At 41.8% G+C, this 25,572-nt stretch overlaps 1 protein-coding gene across 1 annotated transcript in view; it reads right to left on the reverse strand.

Annotated features, from left to right (window-relative positions):
• Positions 1 to 6,386: 6,386 nt before the first annotated feature.
• The window catches only part of EEPD1 (endonuclease/exonuclease/phosphatase family domain containing 1), a 92,429-nt gene continuing 73,243 nt past the window's right edge, over positions 6,387 to 25,572 (reverse strand). The window contains exons 3-7 of the mRNA XM_038392471.2: positions 20,695 to 20,805; positions 15,761 to 15,895; positions 14,157 to 14,289; positions 7,239 to 7,433; positions 6,387 to 6,985 (exon numbers count right to left, since the gene is read on the reverse strand). Coding sequence (XP_038248399.1) covers positions 6,786 to 6,985; positions 7,239 to 7,433; positions 14,157 to 14,289; positions 15,761 to 15,895; positions 20,695 to 20,805 — 774 coding nt within the window. The 3' untranslated portion in view covers positions 6,387 to 6,785. The remainder of the gene's footprint in view (positions 6,986 to 7,238; positions 7,434 to 14,156; positions 14,290 to 15,760; positions 15,896 to 20,694; positions 20,806 to 25,572) is intronic.

A 25,572-nucleotide genomic window follows, 5' to 3' on the forward strand; every position in this document is an offset into this window, starting at 1 on the left:
ATCTGCTCACTCTTTTCTCTTCCCTCCCTTCCTTTCTCCCTACTACCCTCCCGTCACACCATGTGCTGCACTTCTTAATTCCCAATCTTTTGTCACCCCTGCCTCCAGAAACATGCTCACTTCCATGCCCCTGCAGGATTGCTAATCCCCAGTATTCCAAAATTATGAGCCAGATCCAAAATGCTGGATTAAAACCAGTCTACTCAAGGGGGAAAAATCAGCTTGGTTTTTGCCCTGCCTTCCGATTCTGGAGCTTTTAGGAAGGAAGCTGTTCCAACCTCAGTATGTCTCCGATTCATCAATGGACACATGTTGTGGGTGTCCTACCATGAGTGAAATGGGAGACACACCCTGTCATTCTGCCCCACTCCATCCAGCTCAGCTTCGATTCTCCTGCCCACTTCCCCATTTCCTCCTCTCCCAGTCTCTGGTCCTACCCCACCTGTTCTTTGCTAGTCTCACAATCTTCCCTCCTGCCATGGTCTCTTGAATTCATCGGTCCTCCCCCTCTTCATTTGCAACCTCATCTCTTTCCATCCTCCCATTCAACACTCCGCATTACCTTGAATCAATATCTTACCTTCAATCCTCATTTCTTGCCCTCAGTTACACCTCCACATCTCCCAACCCCTCGCTACACCCTTTTCTCCCTGTCCCCCATCTATCTTTCTACCCTCCATCCATTTCCAGCCCTTCTTAAGTCTCCTTCCCCCACCCCTCCTTGCACTAGTCTCCGTCTCTGCTGCCAACTGTCATGAGAATGAGAGTCACCTTCCTTCTTCAGTATTAGAAGAAGGAACGTGGTTAGAAGATGGGAAGTTGTCCCTAAAGCTGCACTTATGCAGTGTCACTGCAGAGCTTCTGCCTAGAACCTTCCTTAGGCCCCTCTGGCCTGCCTTCCTGCTACAGATTTAAAGACACAGCATACATATCCTCACATAGCTGGGAAACCCAATGGTAACGTGCATGTCTCATGCTCCTGTAGTGAAAGGTCCACATTCAGGATGAATACCTGCTACTGCTGCCAGATAGCAGTGGTAGAGGTTTGTGCTGATGAGCCAAAAGTTAAGTATTCCAAAGTCAGGAAATACCAACATTAAGGTTGTCCATGCAACATCAATTTGCCCCCCTTGTGCCTATGCATGATGATACAGTCTTAATTAACATGATTGCTTACTATTTTTGAGTGTTTGACTTTGCAACTTTAATGGTCTTTTAACACAGGCTATTTTTTGATGTAGCCTATAGTAAGGTTAGCAGTGACCAAAAAACATTAGTTTTAAAGTTTCAGTACTGTGGAGGAGTTTGCACTAACCACACTTTAGCTATTCTCTGCATAGAGAATTTCACTCTCTTGAACCGTCATTCAAGTCCTACGAGATACATAGATCAAAAATATTTCATTTCTCTCAAGGGGGAAATATACACATTGCCCACAAGAGCCTTAAAATCCATCAAGTTACTTTTGATTTATTTAGTAAATGTTTGCAGCCCTCCCATATCCCCTGCCCAGGTGATGGTCGGTATCAAACCTGAATCTGCCACATAGCAGTACATCGCATAATCAGAAGGCCAGTTCCATGGTCAAGCCTCTTGAAAGGACACTGAATCTGATGTTATGTTTGAGAGAGTGAGGATATGCTTGATAGATTAACATTAGATCTGTGTCTAGGTATGATTCACCCCTAGTCACTGATCACTCAATCAGCTTGATAAAACCCATCTCTGGGACAGAATTACCCATTTAATCACTTTTTGGCATTCACTCTTTTAGGCTATATTGGCCTCAGAGACCTTTCAGAAAACATTTTGCCCAGAGCTAGACTATTTCTGCAGACCATTTAGAACACTGTGTTGTTAAATAAGTCACTGAAGTCCTCTGACCAGCTGACGTGTATTATAAACACACTCCTAATTGTACAAGCTGGTAACCAGGTAGTTGGTACACAGCATAGGCTGGATCCTGAAGTCAACAGGAGAAGGCAGCTGAAGAAATCAAGGAGGATTTAGCCCTGTGTGTTCTAAGAAGTCTGTCAATTCGGGTATGTGGTGCGCAGGACGGAGATGGAGAGAAATGATACTATAGAGAACTAAACATCTCACTAATTCAGTCTTATCTAGTAAAATTCTTCTTAACTGATCTGAAGCTGGGTATAAACTAGGTTCACAAAACAACAGACACACCCTAAAGTGGAACCAAAAGGAAAATACTAGTGTCTAACACAAAGCAAACTTGCCTACAAGATAGTCAGACAACTTTACTAGGCCCCCTATCTAATGGTTGGGGTTAGATAGAATTAACTGAGGTGAATAGCTCTGAGCTATAGCTATCCACATACCTTTACTCTAGGTGGGTCATTTTCATAGCTGCCTAAAAATAAAAATAAAAAAAACCTCTTGCTTTCATTTGTTCAATTAAAAGTGAACAGAGACGTTGAGAATCTTGGTCTCACCACTTCATGTATTGTGTTTCCTGAGGATGGAAGAAAACTGTAGACCAACTTTAGCTCTTACTCTGTATTTACACTGGTGTGACTAATTCCAGTCACTTGTGATCTCACTTGCTGGTGTAAATGCAGACGGGCTCTAATGGAGTTACTCTAGATTTACATATATAGTAAGCAGCCTTGTCAGTTTTCACAACTTGCTCTGAGAATAGTGCCTCCTTTAAAAGGGTAAAACGCAGAGTCATACGAGTTGGTCACTTGGAAAGCACAGCATCTCAGACACTAACTGAATTAGTGTGTGGTTATAATTATTAACCATTAGTGATAGGCTCCAACCAAACCCAGATCCACAAAACACCCCCTAAGGCTGGATGGATTCAGAATCTACAACTGGTTCCAGATCTGAATGGATTATCTGACTTATGTGTCCCTAAGAGCTCAAATACTCCCCCTCCAGATCTAAACATCGTGAATAGGTGTTGGGGTGTATGTGTTCAAAACCCAGATCTTGAGTCAAGTTTGTAGCTTGGACCTATATGTAATATAAAGTGGCTTGTAAAGATGCCATCATGTTTCAGCCCTTCTCTGCACTGGCTGAATCCCCTCTGCTTAGTTTGCTGACAGGCCCAAGTTTGTGTTACTGTCAGCACTGCAGAGCCAACATGGCTATGGAAAGGTGAACTACTTTTGCTTCTGCTTTTGGCACACAGGCACACACAAGCTGCCTAAGTTTTGCTTTTCTCCTCCGAGTTTCTGGTGGAGATGAATGCAGCAGGAAGGAGCACAGCTTAAGCTGGAGACAGCCAGCTACATTTGCAGGGTTTGCTTTGGCTTGAAAGCCAAGACAGAAATGATGGAGACACTATCAAGAGGATAATGATATGAGAGCAGGCTGTGAGAGTGTTGGAAAGCAAAACACCCCAAGGCCCCCACTCCAAACAAGAGCTATTAATGCCCCTCCCCCCTTCACCGTGTTCAGAGAGCACCATATACAACAAACCGAGCAAACTCCCCTTAATGGCTGCTACAGTTCCTTGTGCAGAGGGCAAGCAAGAGGCCTATGCACCAATTATATCTTCGTAAGTCTCAATGGGACGTAATAGGGGCCTATACCTTACACTCCCATTCACGTACTGTAGATAACCAGGAATCAAAAGCACCAGGGCTGTTTCCTCCACGCTGTAGACGTCTCCTTGCTCCAAAGCTCCTCTTTCTGCTTACCAAACAGCTACTCTGTGCAGTTTCCTGCCTTTCTCCTGAGGAGCTTCACTGGCTTGCAGCCTTCATCCCTGCCTCACCAACCTTCCCCAGAGCACCTGTACAGCAGGAAGGCTAATGTTCAGCTAGAGTTAACCTGCCCCACCAGCAATCTCTAGAGATTCCCCTATGCCACTGTATAGCCATTTTTCTGATTGTGCCCACCACTGTTTAAAGGCTGCCATCAACATGCTAGGCCAGATCCTCAGCTGGTATAAATCAACATAGCTCCATTGACTTTAGTGCTACTCCACTGATTCACACCAGCTGGGGATCTGGCTTATTTAGCTTTTATTTCATTAGCTAAAAGGTAAATTCAGTCTCCAGCCATTTTTATAGGAGAAAAATATTAGGAACTAAAAAAAAGCAGGAAAAACTCTATGAATCTTTTTCCGTTGATAGGTTGTTCATACAGGCCTGGATTCTGCCACCCTTACTCATGTTGAGTAATACCTGACTCTGCAAGTGATCAGTTGATTTCAGTGGGATTACTTGAGAAATTAGGTGCCACTCACCATGAGTAAAGATCCCAGAATCAGGTCCATGCAGCACTAGGCATTAGCAAACTTCTGGATGCTATTCCAAGCTCTGCTGGTCACTCACTTTGTGACTTTGGGCAAGTCACTGTGCCTCAGTTTCTCTGTATGTGTGAAAATGGGAATCAAATCTTTGTAAAATTCTTTGAGATCTATGGCCCCAATCCTGTAAACATTCATGCATGCACTTACGCACATGAGAAGTCAATGGGATTACCCCTGTGCTGAAAGTTTAGCACACGCACAGCGTTTCCAGAACCAGGATGTCTATGAATGGAAGATGTGATATAAATGTAAACTATATATTAAATCTCTTGCTCTGTGAAACATTTAGAAAATGGTTACACTACAGCAGTGGTTCCCAAACTAGGGCCACCGCTTGTTCAGGGAAAGCCCCTGGTGGGCTGGGCCGGTTTGTTTACCTGCTGTGTCCACAGGTACGGCCGATTGCAGCTCCCACTGGCCATGGTTCACCGCTCCGGGCCAATGGGGCCTGCGGGAAGGGCGGACATACCTTTCATGGTCTTCAGTGGCGTTAGCCCAGGATTTATAGCAATGTGAGTTCAGAATCAGGTCCAAACAGGTTTATTTTATTCCAGTTTCCTTTTTTTTTAAATTTAAGAAAATCTGTTCAAAATAATTGTTTCTGCAAAATAACAATGTGTATGTGCGAATGATATCACTTACTTACTCCTAACTAAGCGTTCAGACTTTATTTCCAAAAGCCAGTACAATGGAAATAGCGTGGGAAGATTAATGTATTTTGCTTTTAAGCACCCACTTATAATAACCCACTCAGATATAAAGCTGTGATTTATTTTTTCTCCATAGCACAATGTTATAAACCTTTTCTTTTTATTCATCGTGAAAATGTGCTGGATCATCTGTTAGAGCCTAGAACAGAGTGCACCTTAGCAGGCCATTTGGCAGGGCTATGGCTCCTTTCAAACTCAACACATTCCTTTGGTAAATGCTGATTTGCTCTTTCATATCCTGGTTGGCTTTATGTCTCTTGCTTTTCAATAATTACTTTGAGAATTGTGCATATGTGCAAATGTAGTGCTTGGCTCCAGCCACTGGATTGACAGCCTGTTGACTGACATCCTCTCGCCACAGGACAGGCAAGGGAAACAATTTTTCCCCAAACTGCCACACACTTCACACAGGCATACCATGTTCAAGAAAGGATTGTCCAGAAAGATCTCATTTAATCATATCCCTACCCGTGGTGGCCCTGGGCATTGGTGCACCTCAGTCCCTCCTGTTCTCTGCCTGTGGCCGATAACAGTCCAGTAGGCTGTAATACTTTGGTCTAATTTCAGTTGTTGGGTTTAGTGTGCAGGTGCTGAGTGATATTAGTGGCCTGTGATATACAGGAGGTCAGATTAGATGAGCTTGTGATTTCTTCTAGCCTTAAACTTCATGACTCTAGGACTGTATTCCCTCAGCTTTCAGGAAAGAAAACAAATAGGGCTTGCCTAACTGGTGTGGTAGTGCATATCAGTGGGGCGTGAACTCTAATGTGCACCAAAGTGTCGCATACTAATGGCCTGTGTAGACCCTGGTGGGGTGCACTAAAAGTTCCCTCGTGCACGTTAACTTAGTCCTGGTTGATGATGTTGGTTAGCATTAGAATTCACACCCCACTGATGTGCACCACTGCACCGTGCAGACAGCAGTTTGTTAAAAACGCTAACTCATGGATAAATACTATGGACTAGATTATCTCCAAGACTACCGCAAATTCTCTGCTCAGCCATACCAGGGTTACTCAGATTACAGCTCCATCTGCAGGGTGGGAAGCAGGGACTGCTCCTCTAATATTTCACCCTGTGAGCAAGAAGGCAGAGAGGAGTAGCAGCCTTGGCTCTGCTCATTCACTGCCATCTTGAGTAGCTGGCTGGGTGCATGGGGGGAGGAGGGGAGTTAGCTGGAGTCTGAAAAAGGATGAAGTAAATTACTCTCCACCTTCAAGAGCAATGGGAGAACTGGGGAATATGTTTGCCTCTCTGAGATCAAAGGACTCAAACTAGCCCTATATAATCCTCAATTCAGATCATGTATTGGTCAGAAAGAAATGTTACATCATGACAGTTTTTGCAAGTGTTAAACTATACTTGACAAATCACTGACAGTTTCCAAGGTGTGTCTCTTTTCTCTTTTTATGGTCTCCATTATTGCTTCACTTTACAAGGAATCAATTAAAAACATCAACAACAACAAAAGCCCTGTTCTGCTGGGTTTTAACAGAAATAATGTGCAGTAGTAAAAGTGCATTTTATTTTCTGTATGATGCTCCTCCAAGTCTCCAGGTGTGTAAGCGTCCATTGCATCTGTAAAAAGTTACAAATCGCTCTGCGGCAGTGAGATATCATAAAACACCCACGAGGGGCACTGGAGGTGTGGGGGTACGGGCGGTAGGGGAGAGACATCATCAGAAGCAGAGGCTGATGCTTTCTAAATGGGGGGCAGAAGGCAGTTCTGCTTCACAGTTGAGCCTCAAGCAATGGGATCTTCTGACTGGGCCCTGCCATGCCCTAGTTCATCATCGTTCATGTTTAATGTGTGAGTCACTGCGTTCCACGGTCACCCCGTTTCCATTTCGGGTCACCTCTTTTCTGTTCCAGTCCTTTTCCATGTAAAATTCAGCTAATACAGGGCAGTGTTCTGAAGCCACTCCTCCCCAGGACCAATTATCAGGGATCCATATATTTGTAAGACCTTCTCTCACAACAGCCCAGTGACCTGCGTGAAGAACAATTGCAGAGACAAAGATTAGTATGGAAAGGGGCCAGAGGAAAGAGGCTTAATCCATATAAGACCAAGAGCCCAATTCTGCAAACATTTATGCACATGAGAAATCTCACTCCGACTGACATCAATGGGACTGATGATGATGAGATAACACTATCCACGAGTGAGGCAAAATGCCAGCCTAGAAGGGGTCATATAAAGAATATGTTTTCAAACATTGTTCCCACTGGTAGAGACATTTTACCTGTGAAGACCTTTTTCAAGCTTCGACTGATCCAGATGTTATCCAGTGACTTAGATCCCTGAGGATTCTTTGTGCTGATGTTTGTAAATGTATTTGCAGGGACTAAGTTATGGAACTTTTCTTTTCTCAAAAGATCGAGGTCACTGTTGTCTGGGGCTTGGTTAAAATCGCCTAAGATGATCACATCTTTTTCTCCTAGAAAAATTAAAAGGACAAGAAAAGAATGGAGGAAAAAAATCAGTGATTAAATATGGGATATGGGAAAAAAAATACAACCACTGAGTAGCGATGCTGAATTTACTTTGCATAGGGCTGTTTGTTTTTTCAACATGACATGATATGGTTAAAAATCTTCTGTTGTGAACAAACACATTAGCTTACCTATCTTACTAATTGCCACTCAGGTTATTACAATTCATAAAAAGAATCTGGAAATCCAATATACATTGCACAATTTATGTCGCTTGTTTCCTTTTTGAATTTCCCTCATCACAACTATGTCTGGGGAACTATTCATTTGTACATGACAGACTGATCCTACCACCAAGTGGTGGTAAGTCTGATCTTGTATATCTTAGGAATCTTAGGCGTTGTAAAAGGTGGGAGGATTTTGTTCGCTTGTTTGTTGTTTTGTTTTAAACAAGATCTACATTTTGGGCCAAATATGCCCGGATGCTGTCCTTTTACGTTTTGCTACTAAGACATTTTTGTGAAAATACTAAGAAGGGTGTGTCTTCCTCAAGGATGCATTAGTGCCAGAAAAACACGAGAATGCAGGACACTCATTCTAAAATTGTAGATTTAAGAAATTTTAAAAAACCACCAGGTCTAGCAGCCTGTGAGCCTGATGGCAGAAGCAGCAGTCATGGCCCCTTGCAATTCACAATCCAGGACTCTATACATCTATAGAAGAAATGAAATTTGTATTTATTTGCCTATGTGATTAAATTGATTTTGTGGAACTTTGAGATGCCTCAGAGTTTGTCTAAGGTTGAGATTTTGAAAGGAACTAAGGATGTTACGCATTCAACTTCTTTAGGCTTCTTTAAAAATCTCACCTTAAATATATGTGGAAAATTGTCTAGATTCCAAATATTTTATTTTTAAACCTCATCCCCATTCCTGAAATATCCTGCTGCTTTCACACCAATGTAGCTCCAAGGCTACCAATGAAGATATCCTTGATGTATGCTACTATAGGAAGAGAATCAGTCTTTAGATATTTGTGTCTCTTCCAACCCTTGATAAAAGACTCTTCTGATACCTAACTCAGACCACTCCCAGGGTTGTGGTGATGACCTCAATGATGCTGGTATCCAACTAAAGAAGTCATTGCATTATGACCTGATAAATTACTATGAATAAACCGCTAAAAAAGGACACAGATGTGCTAAAATAGCCTAAAATTTGACCTCAGAAAATCTGATGGAGAATATCATATGGATTATAAATATCTGGGTGTTTGTTAAAATTTACCACTCTTTGAGAATGAGTTTATTTCAAATATCTGCTGTTGATGTACCATGCTACAATTACTGTCAAAGACCAGATCAGCTAGGTCCAGATACTGGCCTGCTCCCTGACTAACTTCACAGCTAGGCAACCAGTGAGCCCATTGTACTGCCTTGGGATTGACAGTGTCCACAGCCCTGACTGGCTGCTGGTTTAGCAATCTTGCTTATAAGCCTGGTTCCCACAGCAGAGCAGCAGCTGCTCAATGTGCATCATGTCTGCAGCTGTGCTTGCCCTTGTTCCAGCCCCTGCTGCCCTCTGGCTTACTGCTCTGATTGATCCTCTGGTTCTGGATTTGGCTTCAGTCTCTCTGGTAGTGGTCCTTGGCTTGCTCTGGCTTACAAACTGTGGTTTACCCTCAGGCTCTGGCATTTGGCTTCTGTCCCTCCAGTACTGACCCTCGGCTCGTTTCCTGGACTGTGCCCACGCTAGATCCAGCTCTAATCAGTAGGCTGAACTCTCCCCTAGGTCTGAAGGTCCCCGGTCTAATTGGTTACAATTATGTTCTGTTGCTGTAGAGGCAGTCAGCCAGCAGAGGGAGCTTAAGTTAAACAACAAACCCTGTTCATCTCTTCCCTGCTATCTTTTTAGCAGACAAGCATTTGACAAGCGCTCTCACTAACAGATGTTGGTCCAGTATAAGATACTGCCTCCCCGACCTTGTCTCTCTAATATCCTGGGACTGACACAGCTACAACTATACTGCATTCATCCTTTTGCTTATGCTTTAGAAGGGGAAAAGATACCCCACTGCAAAACCGAGCTGCCCCATAAGAAACAAAGGGTGGCAGGACCAACCTTTACCTGATTAAAAATAATGAAACAGAGAAACCATCATTATTTTCAGTCTTCTAAGAGTATCACAAACCACATGATATTTAGTAATTACTCTGCAGAGTGTTTGTGACAGTGGCTCCCCCTTTTAAAAGAAAAAATCATGCTATTTTCAGCTCCATTAGAATTATGAGGAAAATCAATGCCTGCCTGATGGATAAGGTCAGAATCACTCTGGAAGTAACTGGTTTACTTTTGTGCTTCTAACTCTAACCATTACTACAAATAGAAAACACCGTTTTAACAGCTTATAAACAAATTCTTGAAGGCATCCTTTTAAAAGGTATTATTCCCACCTTGCAGCCTATATCCAATCTGGTCGGGTACCACTTTTCATGCACTAAGATGCACAGGATGGTATCCATCAGTCCTGAGTTTTGCATGTTTATCTCACAACCAACTAAGATCCCAGTCTTGGTAAGAGCAGGAAAATGAATCAGATCACATTGGATCATGATGTTACAACGTTGCAGTGAAGTGGGTGGCAGAGCACGGTAATTACCTCTAATCGCTGGATCATCCTTCCCCTTTTAGAAAGGAAGAACTGAGCCACCAAAAGCATCTCTCTCCAGCCTCATATTAGGTCTACAACTGCTCTTGGACAAGGATATCAAAAATTGCTGAAATAGCTAAAAGAATCCACATGGAGATGCAGCCTTTGGCCAAAGTCACTGGCCAAGAAAACTAATGCAATCTCAACATCCCTGCTGGAAACTAGATTGAAAAGGAGAACAAGGATCCCAGAGGCATCTTGCTGCAACTTTTCTAACCACTCTCTTCAAGAAAAGAAGTTTTGAGACTGAGCCGTAATTGGCAAGATTGCTAATGTCAAATGATGGCTTCCTGAGCAAAAGCAGTTGAGAGAACCTAGTACATTTTTTTCTACCCAAAAGGAGGTATTAGTAATCTTCATAAAAAATTGACTCCAAACAGCCCCTCACTGGCCCAGTTTTCACCATTTGTGAGTAACAAAGATCCCTCTCACAAGTCAGAGCTTTGTGTTTCCAGAATCTCAGCTGGCAAGATCAGGTGGCACTCAGCTTTGAGATGATGGCATGCTTGTCCAGTCTTGTGGGTTCTCATGTTACCATAGCCAGAATCATCCAGATCAAAGTGATCTTAATTAAATAGATGGAAAAATCTTCAGAGTGAGAAAGATTCCACTATGTTCCATTTCCAAACAGAGACAAAGCAGATTCACTAAGTCAGAGGTGGGCAAACTACGGCCCACAGGCCATATCCGGCCTGTGAGACCATTCTTGCCCGGCCCTTGAGCTCCTGGCCGTGGAGGCTAGCCCCCCGGCCCCTCCCCCGCAGCCTAAGCTCGCCCTGCAGACAGCGTGGCTGGCTCCATCCGGGCAGCGGGGCTGCAAGGTCCTGCTGCTCTGAGCGGCATGGTAAGGGGGCAGGGGCAGCCGGGGGGATGGTGCTGGTGGTGTTGGATAAGGGGTAGGGAGTTGCGGGAAGGCAGTCAGGGGACAGGGATCAGGGCGGATGGATGGGGCAGAGGTTCGAGGGGGAGCGGTCAGGGGACAGGGAACAGGGAGCATTGGATAGGGCCTGGGAATCCCAGGAGGGCCTGTCAGGGGGCGGAAGTGTGGCTACGGGTCGGGGGGGGCAGTCAGGGCACAGGGAGTAGGAGGGTTGGATAGCGGGTGGGGTCCTGGATTGGGGCAGGTGGTCCTGGGAGTGGGCAGTCAAGGAGTGGGGGTGGTTGGATGGGTCGGGGGTTCTGAGGGAGGCAGTCAGGGGGCAGGAAGAGGGAGGGGGCGGATAGGGGGAGGGGGCCAGGCTGTTTGGGGGGGCATAGCCTTCCCTACCCAGCCCTCCATACAGTTTCGCACCCTGATGTAGCCCTCGGGCCAAAAAGTGTGCCCACCCCTGCTCTAAGTTGTACACTACTAGGAACAGTTTCTCTGATCTATACTTGGTTGACTTTATGGCAGTGGAGAACAATACTTTCTTAGCCTACCCAACAGCCACAGTATTGAAATGCAAAAAACCTCTGTACGTTGCAGATTCGGGGCAGGACGACCCTTATCAATGCTCTACTCCCCTCCCCAATCTCTTTGTTTGATCATCTGTATACCAAAGTGATTAGTGAAGGCATATCTAGATCCCTTGGAATAATAGTCAAAGAAAGGTAAATCACCATCTCCTACTAGGTAATGAGCAGTGTTGAACGCTGTTTTCTCTCAGAGAATTGTGAAGCCCTCATTTCCTTCCAGCAGTCTCACAGGGCCTGATCCAAAGTCCACGTAACTCAATGGTAAGATTTCCATTGACCTCAATGGGCTTTGGATCAGTCCCATAGCAATGAAATAGAATTTTCATCGTGTGTTATGGTAAGACCTGACCTACTCTTGAAGGAAATAATGGCCTGATCATGAGAAGGGCATGACACAGAGCAGGGAACCTATGAGGAGGCTCCAGAAAGAAGGACCCTCCCAGAACCTCAAAGATCTGTCTAAACTGGGTGCCCAATACATGGACAGCATGTGGGGGCTTGGCCAGCCAGGGGGAGGAGGAGTTACTGGGCCTGGAGCCTGACTGACATATTAGGACAACCAGCTGCTGGCCCAGGGTGGCTTGAATATGGGTGGGACCATGCAGACTTGTGCATTGACCCCAGACAGGCACAATGTTTGGGAGGAAAAAAAAGGAGTTGGCTGCATGGGGTCAGCTCCTAGCAGCTGTAGGAGAGACAGCCTCTCAGTCGCTCCCGGAAGGAAAAGAATTAAGAATCCAAGGCTCACTGGCCTAAGGCCATAGGGCCACTGATGAGGGAGGAACAAGGAGACTCTATTGCTCTTGAGAACCCAGGGTGCTCCATGAGGGAGCTATGCTTAATAACTAGTTTCCTCCAATGTACAGGTGCCACTTCCCACATGTGCAAGACAACAAACCTGCCATTTGTTCACGAAAGGAGTCTGAAAGCAGAAAAGTTTTCCTTAAAGTTCCACTTTACTTCATTTTAACTCATAAACTAGTTGAAGACAGACAGACTTGAGTATCCTGGTGAAATTCTGTCTTTACTATCCACATATTATGGCCTGATTAAGGAAGGAAATTGAGTACATGCATAACTTTAAGTGCATGAGTTATGTCGTTGACTTCAGTGGGACTGAACACTGTACGTTTGGAGAAGATACATGGTAGTCTTCACACAAGACCAAGAGTTTGAATTCCTGCTTTAGGTGAAAAACTGAACACAATCCAACAGTACCATACCTCTGTAAAGCTCCAAACCACAAGGACCATTGGTCTGACAGCATGGCCATTCTTATATTAAACCCTGGTTAAAATAAATGAAAACAACTAAAATGAAACTCTAAAGAAGTAGGCCTAAAATCAGACCCAGAGTAAGTGGGTGCAACTCTATTGGCTTCTATAAACCTGCATCTCCTTATGCAAGGTCTGAATTTGGCCCATATGGGTTACATAAACAATCCATTTTTTAAAAGAATCCTTTCAAATTTCAAGTTACGTGAACAAATACTTAATACAGTACAACTTAAAAACAGCCTTGACTGACATCTTGCAGCTCAAAGGAAAACAAGAGAGTGTGCATAAAAACTGCCCACACCTCTCCTGGAATAGGAGATTGGTATAGATTCTGAACTTTTCAAGCGGCTGACCTTGCCAAACTGGGCCAAACTGAAAGTCATCACATACCTAACTTTGTAACTGTTTAGTCTTTGTTAAATAGCAAACAACATGCTCACTTTTCCTATCCCTATGAAGAGCCCTAATATCAAAAATAATAAGTACTGGAAAATCACTGCTTAGTCTCATAAGAAACTATTTGAGCCCAACCTACAAGAACCCGGACATGAAGCAAGCAGGTTATCAGAAGTGGGACAGAGTCAAGCTTCCCTTTATTAAATTACATATTCAGTGCCAAAATCTACTCTGATTTACATGCGGTCAGTTGAATTACTCTGAATTCACAACAATTTATAACAAAATAGGATTTGGCTTTCTTCTTCTTTTTAAATGTGCATCAAATGATTTGAAAGATGCACTGTTTTTTTTCCCAAAGTAGTTACAAAAATACTCTGAAGTTAATGTATACAATCAATTTCTGCATGAAAAATCACTAGTCCTGATTCTGATCTCACATAAATCCCATTTCAGAAAAGCACGTTAGCATGTGTTTAACTTTAAGCATGTGAGTATTCCATTGACATCAATATTCAAATTGCTTTGCTGAACTGGGGTTTTACACTGGTGTACAATCAGGAATAATTCTATATAAATCAATGGCAAACCAATGCAAAGTGAATCAGGCCCCATGTTAATTACTATTAATTGTTCAGGACCAACAATGTGCCCAGCACAGTAAGATAGTCCTGGTACCAAGGAGCTTATGCCTTAAAAATCAGACAAAAAACAGAAAAACACACTGAGAAACTCATGGGATGGAAATAGCTTAGAACTTATAAACTGAAATAGGGATGGTGAGAATATAAAGTTGTTGTGGGTGTTTGTGGACCTTAGTTTTAGATTAGTTGTATTAGATAAGATGACCTGTGCCCATATCTTTGGAGAAAAATAATGTCATAGTCATACCTTTCAGTGTTTCTTGCAGAGTCTGTGCAAAGGTTGTTAATTTGTGGCTATCATGATTCTTCTCTGTATTCTCTCCTGCTGAGGGAGACAGGGCCAGATGAAGGTTAACCAGTGTTAGGTCATTCATTCCAACCTAAAAAGGAGCAAACAACATAACAAAGAAAGGTTCAGGATAGTTCACAAAGGCATAAGCTTTTCATGCTGTCACTCACACCTAGAGCACACGTATTTAGCATTTGGGACTGGTCACCAGGATGAGGGTGTTATTTATTTTTTTGTTTTCTTTTAAAAGTACAGGGCAGGCATTCTGCAGCTCTAGCTGCAATACAGTTCTATCCTTTCAGGCCTGGGGAAGCAAGCAGCTTTTCATAAGCAATAAGCTCCTTTACTTTGTGTACCAACACAACACACGTTACTACTGAAAATACACATAATGCCAACTTTGTTCAGTTATTACACATATTAATTATCCCATATTGTGACCAGTACTAAAATGTCACAGAGACCAAACAGGGAACAAAACTCCTTGATGAAAACTGTTCACTGGTCTCTTTGCCCAGTGCACACATACTTAGCAGCTGGTACTCAGATCACCATCTGGTGTGTGTAAAAAGCAAGCAGCAGTATCCCTAACTTTGACCTTTTTTGTACATACCAGAAATCATTTCAAATGTTATCAAAGGCATCATAGTCACAAACCATGATCCCTCTGTACCCCAGTTTATTTTATGTGAAGACAGGTGCATCAAGTTGACACTTGGTCTCCTATGTTCACACACATACAGGCACACAGGCAAGAACCCCATTTCAGACAGACAACATTTCTAGAGTTTGTTGACATGCCTAAAGGGGCTGTCCCAGTGAAAGAGCTTAGAAATGTTGTGAGGTCTCACTGATGGAATTGACTTTACATTTCTCCACCAAGCAAAAGATTTGAGCCTGTCCCGCAAGCCCTGCAGGCATCGGGGAGCTCAGCCTGCAGCTCTCAAGGCTACTTGAGCCCCTATGCTTCCGCATTGCTTCCCATCCTCCTCCCAGAGTTTAGGGCATAATTGTACTGGTCCTGTGGTCATTTCTATTGGACCTGCCCCACCCTCAAAGCGGTTCATTTGGTGTAGGTGGAACAAGATTAGCATGGATTTATATCAACATTTCCCATAGAGTTTAAAGGGGACAATGCCACATATAGAGCCGCCCCCCATATCTTCCCTTCCTACCATGCATAGCCTGTGGAGTGGGAGTGGAGGTGCTCCTCCTGGGTTGATAAAGAAGTGGAGCATAGCAGAGAGTCAGCATGCCCTATTCCACACCATTGTCCATGCTGCTGAGATCTGCTGATTATTGTTTACCCCCGTCCATGAGAGCAGAAGGGCCTTCACTCTCATCTCTTCAGTACAGAGGGATAAGGCCTGCTAATGCCTTATCACAGTCAGAGTATAGCCAAGCTGCTTTGCTTATGATATAACAGGTCAATGTATTGGCCTCCATTAAAGGCCAGGCAACTTTTAGTCATTAGAAAGAAAATGTTGCTCCTTTAGATTTTCTATCTAAAACGTTTTTACAGAAGCATAATTAAAAAGGCAAACTCAACACGATGCCCCCACCTTGAAACGTGCCAGGTAAGGGTGAGGGTAGGCGTGTTTCCCATTGCCATTAGTGTGTGCGCTCTCCTGGGAAGAGGCATCCTTCAGCTCGATGCCAGCCGTCGTGTCCCAGAGGAAGCCAGAATATTCGACACCCTACAATTAAAAAGGGGAAAAGCTGGTAACAAAAGCTGAAACATTGTGACACCGTTCCCTTCATCATTCCACGACTCGCACAAAGGGCTACACTCAGCCCAACACAGCCTGGAGCATATCATTCCCACCAGCGTCTATGGTCCAAGTTCAGTAGTATCATCAACGGTGGCATAAGCTGTTCAGAAAACATGAGACACATGGCAATGTGGGGCAACTTGTGCTGATTTAGTATCCAGTGGAGGCACAGAATGAGTTTAATTTACCACACATGCCAGGCGAGGAGGAGGAGGAGGAAGAGCAAAGCTACAAACAGTAGAATGTGAGAGTAAAACAGCTCCTCTACCCATTCACTTGAATTTATGCCTGCAACACCCTAAAAAGAATGCTCCATAGCCAAATTCAGCCCAGATGTGGCAAGGCACTTCAGCCACAACTTCCACTGACCTCAACGAAAACTGCTTACACCAAGGGCTCAATTTACACAGCTTTGCACTACTTACAGCCACTTATACCTGTCTTCTGGCCAACTGAGGCCTATATAACTTACAGCACTGCTAAATTTAGTCAACAGTCTTTGAATTTAATAAACCTCCTCAACTATTCCATTGGTAAAATGGCTGCATGCGGTATGGGCTGGTGCAGTGTAAGATGAATCCTTTCAAAGGGTATAGTGTGGACTACTCTGAGATCGGTTCTCTGGGTATCCTAGGAAATGACTCTGATTTAGATATAATATCTCCAGGAGCTCTTGCCGGGGTCACTAATGTCTGTCTGTCTTTCTTGCTTTTGCTCTCTCTCACACACACACACACACCCCTCTGCCTCTACCTGACCTTTTTTAAACACCTCCCTCCATAGCTCATAGCTCAAACACCTCATAGCTAAAGCCAGTAGTAGAAATGGCTTTCCATTCCCTGCTGCAATAAAAAAGCAGCATCCACTGTGCTGTATTTCCATAGGCTTTGTAAGACGACATTAGGATGAACTCAAATTCTTTGCTAGCTCAGCTTAAAACTTTAAAACAGTACCACAACTATTTCATCTGGCACAAGACTATTGTTCCATATCAATAAGTAATATGAAGAGGGAAAGAACAGCTCTCCCCGTTCTCTCCATTCCCTGGCTCCAGACTACCTCATTACACTCACAGCCAGAAATCAACATTTGGAGGGGCTGAGAAACCAAATGCAAGGGACGTTGCCTCTATCAAATGAAAGGGTTGTGTGGGAGCATGGGTCTCCCCACTACGGTCTTGTATTATTAATCACTGTAAAATGTCTTGGGATGCAGTTTGTGCTAAAGATACCACACAATGTATGGCTAGGCTATGGTATTGTATTGTGTGTGCAGACTGCTCAGATCTGACTATGCTCCTGAGCCACTACATAAACTGAGACATAGTTTGTATGTCTTGGCATAGCTAGTGGCTCAGTAGCATAGTCAGATTTGCTTCTTGATAAAGCACATCACAGCAGAAGTCAGTGGATACAATTTTTATTCCTAGTTTGGCCATAGACTTCCTCTGTGATTTGTGCAGGTCATTTAACTTCTCTGTACCTGTGAAACAGGCTTCTCCATTTTACAGAAAGGGAGCTGAGGCACACAGAGTAAGTCACCCTCACCTGGCTAACGTCACAAAGGAAGTCTCACAGAACTGGGAAATGAACCCAGTTGTCCTGAGTCACAGCACAGTTTATTAACAAGACCATGCTTTCTCTCAGGTGCAGCTAAATGGAGTTCTTAAAACAAGCAAATGAATACTTGCAAAACTCTGGTTTCCTATACCCCACTCATCAAATGCTGTGGTGAATCTAGTAACAGAGAGTAGAAATGGCATTTTCCAACCAAGGAATAAAAATGCCTTGAAATAGATTAGCTCATTGTGCACCCAATGAGGTACTGTCACGTATTCACATTAAAACTTAAACAGTAAGACTGTCAATTTATTGCAATTTATTAATTAATCACAGTTTGAATTGCAGTGTTAAACAATAGAATACAAATTGAAATTTATTAAATATTTTTGGATGTTCTTCTACATTTTCAAATATATTCATTTCAGTTACAACACAAAACAAAGTGTACACTGCTCACTTCATATTATTTTGATTACAAATATTTCACGGTAAAAATGATAAACAAAAGAAATAGTATTTTTAATTTACCTCAGACAAGCACTGAAGTGCAATCTCTTTATTGTGAAAGTGCAACTTAAAAATCTAGATTATTTTTGGTTACATAACTGCACTCAAAAACAAAACAATGTAAAACTTTACAGCCTACAAGTCCACTCAGTCCTACTTCTTCTTCAGCCAATCGCTAAGACAAACAAGTTTGTTTGCATTTACAGGAGATAATGCTGCCCGCTTCTTATTTATGTCAACTCAAAATGAGAACAGGCATTCACACGGCACTTTTATAGCCGGCATTGCAAGTTATTTATGTGCCAGATATGCTTAACAGTCAGTCATATGCCCCTTCATGCTTCAGCCACCATTTCAGAGGACATGCTTCTATACTGATGATACTCATTAAAAAAAATGTGTTAATTAAATTCATGACTGAACTCCTTGGGGAGAATTGTATGTCTCCTGCTCTGTTTTACCTGCATTCTGCCATATATTTCATGTTATAGCAGTTTCAGATGATGACCCATCATGTTTGTTTTAAGAACACTTTCACTGCAGATTTGACAAAACACAAAGAAGGTACCGACGTGAGATTTCTAAGGATAGCTACAGCACTCGACCCCAATCTGAGAGGGATGAGGTGCGGAGTGTGCTTTCAGAAATCTTAGAAGAGCAACACTACGAAGTGGAAACTACAGACCCTGAACTACCAGAAAAAGAAAATCAACTTTCTGCTGGTGGCATCTGACTCAGATGATGAAAATGAACATGTGTCGATCTGCACTATTTGAATAGTTATCGAGCAGAACCCATCATCAGCATGGACACATCCTCTGGAATGGTGGTTGAAGCATGAAGGGACATATGAATCTTTACTGCATTTGGCAGACACATATCTTGTGACATTGGCTACAACAGTGCCATGCAGAGACCTGTTCTCACTTTCAGGTGACATTGTAAACAAGTAGCAGGGAGCATTATCTCCTGCAAATGTAAACAAACTTGCTTGTCTGAGCAATTGGCTGAACAAGAAGTAGGACCGAGTGGACTTGTAGGCTCTAAAGTTTTACATTGTTTTATTTTTGAATGCAGTTATTTTTTTGTACATAATTCTACATTTGTAAGTTCAACTTTCATCCTAGAGATTTCACTACAGTACTTGTATGAGGTGATTTGAAAAATACAATTTCTTTTGTTTTTTTACAGTGCAAATATTTGTAATAAAAATAAATGTAAAGTGAGCACTTTACACTTTGTATTCTGTGTTGTAATTGAAATCAATATATTTGAAAATATAGAAAACATCCAATTATATTTAAATAAATGGTATTCTATTATTAACAGTATGATTAATCACAATTAATTTTGAAATCGCTTGACAGCCCTATTAAAAAGCATTCAAATCATCAATGTGTTTCCAGTGATTGCTAGAATACATTTCTTATGATGCTTGTGTGGCTTTTCGATTAGTCCAAGTAGCTGTATCTAATTTGTAAACGAAATGCTTCTTTTTTCTTTTAGCTTCCACTTCAAAACCATGACAGCCCTCAACAACTGTCACAACAAGCCATGAACAAACTTGAATAGTAACATGATTCATATGTGGAGGAGAAAAATGAAGTTGTGGGTTCTTTTTTCAGTACTGTGATGAGGTATTTAATGGGACACAACCGTTGCCATCTGTTTCATAAAAACAATAGCCAGAATAGACTGAAAATAATCCCCTTGCACAACCACAAACAATTCATTTCCTTCCATGGGGACATGTCTCATCTTCATGACATGAAGTGTGCAGAATACCCAACTATACAATTATAAGTGTCATGCCATATGTCATTACCATATTTAATAACAACAGACCAGATCCTGGCATGCTGAAGAGTACTTTACTCCTCAGGTAGTCTCACTGGAATAAATAAGACAGCTACTCGAAGAGTAAGGCACTACTTATTCTCAGGAAAGCTGGCAGAATCTAGCTCAGTGTAAATATATTTTGTATATTGTCAACAGCGGTGGGTGCCAATAAATAATAGTTATTACATTACAGGATAAATACTTTGCTGCAATATACACTCTTAATATAAGAAGTGCTGCAGTAAAAGTAACACTGCAGTACTGTGATTATTTTTTAATAGTGCCCACAGTGTACTTTAAATATATGCAAGATACAGTTGATGGAACATAGAAGGAAAGCTACTTTTCCAGATGGCAAAAGAGCACTGAACAGAGTCCCTGAGGTCTTAATTTGCAAACTAAGAAAACTGGAAACATTACCAACTTCCAGCCAACATTTTATCACGGAAGATGGTTAGCTGACTAGCAGACTAGTACTCGGGAAGTACGTCAGTGTGTCAGCTTGCAGAATGCAGGACTATTTTCTTATCCTATTGTGTGGCTTTTGCCACACACTCTTCTTTTTTAAATATATTTTTTTTCCTTGCTTCCTGGCTACACAGAAAGAAAAAAATCACTCTTTGAAAAATCAATAACAAAAGTAAAATCAAATACCACAAGAAGAGTCAGCTCAAAATAGAAGAGAATTGAAAACCTTGCCTCTCCACCACCGCCGCAAAAAAAATTTGCAGAATGCTTTGGCCCAGATTAAAAATATGTCCTTGGCTTGAGCAAAACAAAACGAAGTAAAAGGTCAAGCTTTGGGGATTAATGTACCTTATGTAGCTCGCCTGAAGGTTTCTCGGAAACAACACCCTTCCAGCATCCTCTAGGGCCCTTCCATTTGCGGATATTTGGCAGAGTCGGGTGGTTCAACTCCATACAAAACTGCAAAGGAAAAGAAAAAGCTTTGTAGAGAGTTTTTTTTTTCCCTCATACAAGAGTAAAGCAGCCCTGTAAAGCAATATTAATAATAGACATAGTGGAGATGACAGATTATAACCTCTATTGAAATATTAAACACACTCCACCTATAGATGTGAGGCCAGCGCCTCAGCTGGTGTAAAACTACCTTGACTTAAATGGAGTGATGTCAATTTATACCAGCTCTTGATCTGGCCCTTGGATTTTGATACAGCAACAGCTTGAACAAGACGTGGAAAGGAAGGCTTGTTAACATAGAGAGAACAAGCGCACGTCACTAGCACATAACAGAAACTCTGAAACGTTAACCTCTGCAACAGTTTGCATAAAAGGAACACCGAGCCAAATTCTGCACTAACTTGCACTCACTTTGACATTTTCAGAACTTTGCAGATGCTATAATTATAAACTTCTTATTTAAAACAGTTGCTCCTCAAGTTAACTTATTCAAAGCACCGGTCCTTTTAGTGTAACTATAAGGAGTTAGAGTATTTGAAAGTCTCTAATCATCATTCTCAGTAAAATGTATTAGCCAAGCTTGTTATATTTGAAAAGAATTCCTTTTGTGCTTGCTTCCAATGCTTATAACTCTATGTAGGCCATAATCACAGGGCCAGACTCATGTCCTGTTCCAGCCCCTCTGCACTCTTCTGGTGTATTGTTCTGCAAAAACACAAATGTTTTCCTTGAGAAAAGAGTTCTCTTTGGATGAAATCTTGCATCTTGAATGTCACACCAAAACAAAGAGCTAAGTTAAAAGCAACAAAGAGCTCCAATCCTGCAAACTGAGCAGTGCAGACAGACAATTCTGGTCATGCAGTTTTACCAGCTTCAATGGGCTTCTGTGGGGGAGTATAGGTCTCTTGCACGGAACTCAGGGTTGTGTTGGGGCTGTGGTTTGGAATAACAACACTGGGGCTGAATATTTTCCCAACTTACTGTTTTCTGATGTTCTCACCACTATTTATTTTTCTTTTCTTTTTTTAAATAAGGTCAGAACCTGCAGACTTGATGGATTGCCTTGTATATAATTTAGGCACATTTGATGCTCAAGCTTTTAGGGTCTATGCCCCAGGACTATGCAATCCAACAACCTTTTTATATGCAGAAGGCTGAGTCAGTTTTAGTTTCTAAATCAAGAGTTGAAGTGTTTTATATATCTTTGTAATTGTGCTGAACTGTAAAGGGCTCTGGGGCTTTTCATGAAAAGATGCTGTATAAATATATTATGTTATTAGTGTTACTTTATTATAACTTGAAGCAGCACTACCTTAAGCACACTTGTGCTACATACTACACTACACGCTTGTGCTAATCAATGAAACAATGCAGTGGTATATGCAGTGCCTAACAAAATGGGGCCCCATTCTTGGTTGGTCCCTAAGAACTACCATAATAAACACAATTAAATATAATAATAACTAATCATTCGTGGTGTAACTCCATTGGGTTTGCACCAAGGATGAATTTTTCTAAATGACTTTTTCAATAATTTAAATCATAAAACAAAAACGCTGTTGGAAATAAGAGTTCTTATTATAAATCTAAACAAGGAATTCACCTATCTTTATGCTGCAAGGGTCTGGAACAGCAGGTCAGAATCTGACAGTATTAAATAAAAAATAAAATATCCATTATTCAAAAGAGCACCTGCATTCAACTAGTACGAAGATTTTGGTTCCAGTAAATTGATCTGACGTGCTACGATTTAAGTGTGCTCAAACAAAGTGGATGGAGCAAAAGATCACACAGTTCTTCCTCATAAGGACCAATACATTTGGGATGTAATCAGAGGGATTTGAGAACTTGCTCTGAATCAGCTGATCTTGACTTGTGCTCCTTTTCCAGTAGAGGAGGCTCACAAACTCTGAAATTCTCTCAGCTTGCTTGCTTTAGGCCATCTTTGTGCTCAAGTGAGAAGGTCATTTCTCAATTCATGCTGTCCTGCCCACAAAATCCAATATCAAAGTACATTAGGCTTCACTTTTTACAATATGAATATACAGATAAGTGCTTGGTCTACATGAAAAAAACCCTCATCCCTTATCCATTCTCTAATTTAAATGAGATTTGTGATAAATACATTTTGAGAGAGTCCTTTAGATGGGCAAGAAACATTAATACAAAATTCTTGATCAAAAGGATGCCTTGGGCTCATAAAAATAAATTCCTCATAAAAATAAATTTCTTATAAAGAGAGCAATAGGACAGAATTTGTTTTTCTTCTATAGCACCTTTCAGAATCCAGATTTCCCAAAGTTTATAGTAAGCCAGGATTATTAAATTTGAAAGGGAAGTCAAGGGGGTCAGCAATGGAATACTCCATCCACCACACTATACTAGGATGTGTTTTATTTTCTGAACCCATGGATGCATATTGAGCATAACCTTGAATGTACTCAGTAATAGTGATTGTGCAACTACCCTTGACAGCTTGCTCCTTTGCAAGTTTTCCTAATATTTAACCTAAGCTGTCATTACTGCAGATGCAAATATTCAATTTTGGTTCTGTTGACCAACAAGAATAACCAATCTGTGTAAAGAGCTAAAAGTGACAACACGGTAATTATGTTTATTAATACAGCACAGTTATTCACGCTTTGGTGACTCATACACAGGCCTCAGAACCTGTCTCACAGGATGCCAGGGTTAACTTCCATTCTTACCAGAAACAGACAGAGCGGGACTTTGGTTTATCTTCTCCAAAGAACCGCATCTCTAATGCCGTACCATCTGCCTAAAACTGCACTGCAGTATCAGCACAGGGAACGAGGCTGAGCCCAGGGCTTGTTTGAGGTGAAGAAAGACCTTCTGTCTCAGGAAAAGGTGTGCTACCCACCAAGCCATATGGAAACCACAAATGACCCAAGAAAACAAAGCTTGGGGTTTTTATAAAGTAGTGTGCAGATTATGTTATCTGCTGTTAGCACGTGCTTCCACTTTGGAAGGATCCTTAAATTTCAGACACATCATAACGCAGGCTGAAAAGGAAAAAAAAAATATTTCAAGAGACTTCTGCTGGCAGCCCATTAACACAGCACAACGCACTTCCATGTTGTAATTAGTAATCAGTATGAACTTTAAAAAGGTACTCGAAGCAATTAGCTGTCCAGTTTGTTAAATTCCCATAGAGGCTTTGAAACCAAAAGGGCACTACAGTAAATGTAATCAGCAACATACTTTACTGAAGCAATGCTGACCTTGCTTCCACTTTAAAAAAAATAATAAAAAAAAAGGTAGGGAATAAATATTCTTTTTTAAAAATGCCTTTGCATATGCATTTTTCTATAGATTTTTTTTAAAGTTGCTTGATGAATAATAGTTTTAATAGTTTTATTTTTGGGGGGGAGGAAAGCAGGGCAGTGAGGGGGAAAGAGATAGCTAATCCCTAGAGATGTGTTTTCTGAAGTGTAGAGATAATTGTAAAATGGTAGCACATCAATACACTTAGAAGGAGGGGCACAGGAAATATATATTAAACCTATATCATCAAGTGCCAGTGATTCCAGATATTTTAAGAAGACCACATTAGCAGAAGCAGAGCTGATTTTATTTCTGCGGGGTTGAGAGATGTGGGGAGAGACACTTGAAATCCATGAAGTCTGAGGGCTGCGAAAGCTTGTTGTGGTTCTGGTATCTGAAAAGGAGAGCTTGACCAATCAATTAAATGTTTTACCATGTTAGGCAAGGACATAGGATGTGCTATGCATGAACAAACCATCAAATTCGATATCCTGCCTCCTGCAACAGCCAGTACTGAGCTGTGTGCTTCAGAGGAAGGTAAACAAGAGAGACCTAAAATATGCTTTGTTAATTGTGCAATTCTGTCTATGGAAAATAATTCTCTTCCTGATGCTTCTGGCAATCAACTTCCACCCTGAAACATGAGATTTTTATTTCAGATAGGCTTAAAGATTTAGAAGATACAACAAAAAGGAAGGATGAGCATAGTTTCATAAGGCCACCCAGAGATAACTCTCTCCTAATCCAGTCTCTAATTTATCCTTCCCCAGGTTTCTTCCTCCATTTCCCCTTCCCTGCCTCTCCTTCTGTTGCTACATTTCCTGTTGCCCCTGGAGCCACTATCAAGCTAAACTTGATATTCAAGATATCCTATTCACTTCTCAACTGTTCTCATTCAGGAATGGAGTTTGAATCTGCTCCCAAACAAGAATACCTAATCAGAGCAAGACATTTGTAGTTCTCATCTGAGCTACCTTGGAGTCCAAGAAAAAAGAATGATGTGAAGGATACAGCTAGGGCTAGTGTGCCACAACTGAGCCTGTGACCTAGACAACTGGGAAGAGAGAAGGTGGTTTAAGGTTCTCCCTTTCTTGAATATTTTTTTTCACCTTCAGTTACGATTGTCCTGATTTGACATTGATTCAACAGGAGAATAGAACGTGAGGTTGCTAGAAAACTTTTGTGATGAGGAGAAAAGAGGTACGGTTTTCTTTTGCTTTTTTGTCCAACTGGTCAGCTAGATAAATGGCCAAACATTATGGGCCTCAGTGATTCTCCATTGCCCTACACCTTGTGCAGTCATTTACACTAGTGCAAAGTGGATGTAAAATGCAACCAAATCAGAATTCTCCATTCCCGTATGCAGATTGACAGCATTTTACATCCATTTTCCCTAGGCACAAGACACTGTACAAGATGCAGGCACAGGAGCAGCATACCTTTTAAAGTCATCTTGCTTATTCTACAACCAAACCGTACACCTGCTGG

This window comes from Dermochelys coriacea, chromosome 2, assembly GCF_009764565.3.
Source record: "Dermochelys coriacea isolate rDerCor1 chromosome 2, rDerCor1.pri.v4, whole genome shotgun sequence".
NCBI classification, from domain to species: Eukaryota; Metazoa; Chordata; order Testudines; family Dermochelyidae; genus Dermochelys; species Dermochelys coriacea.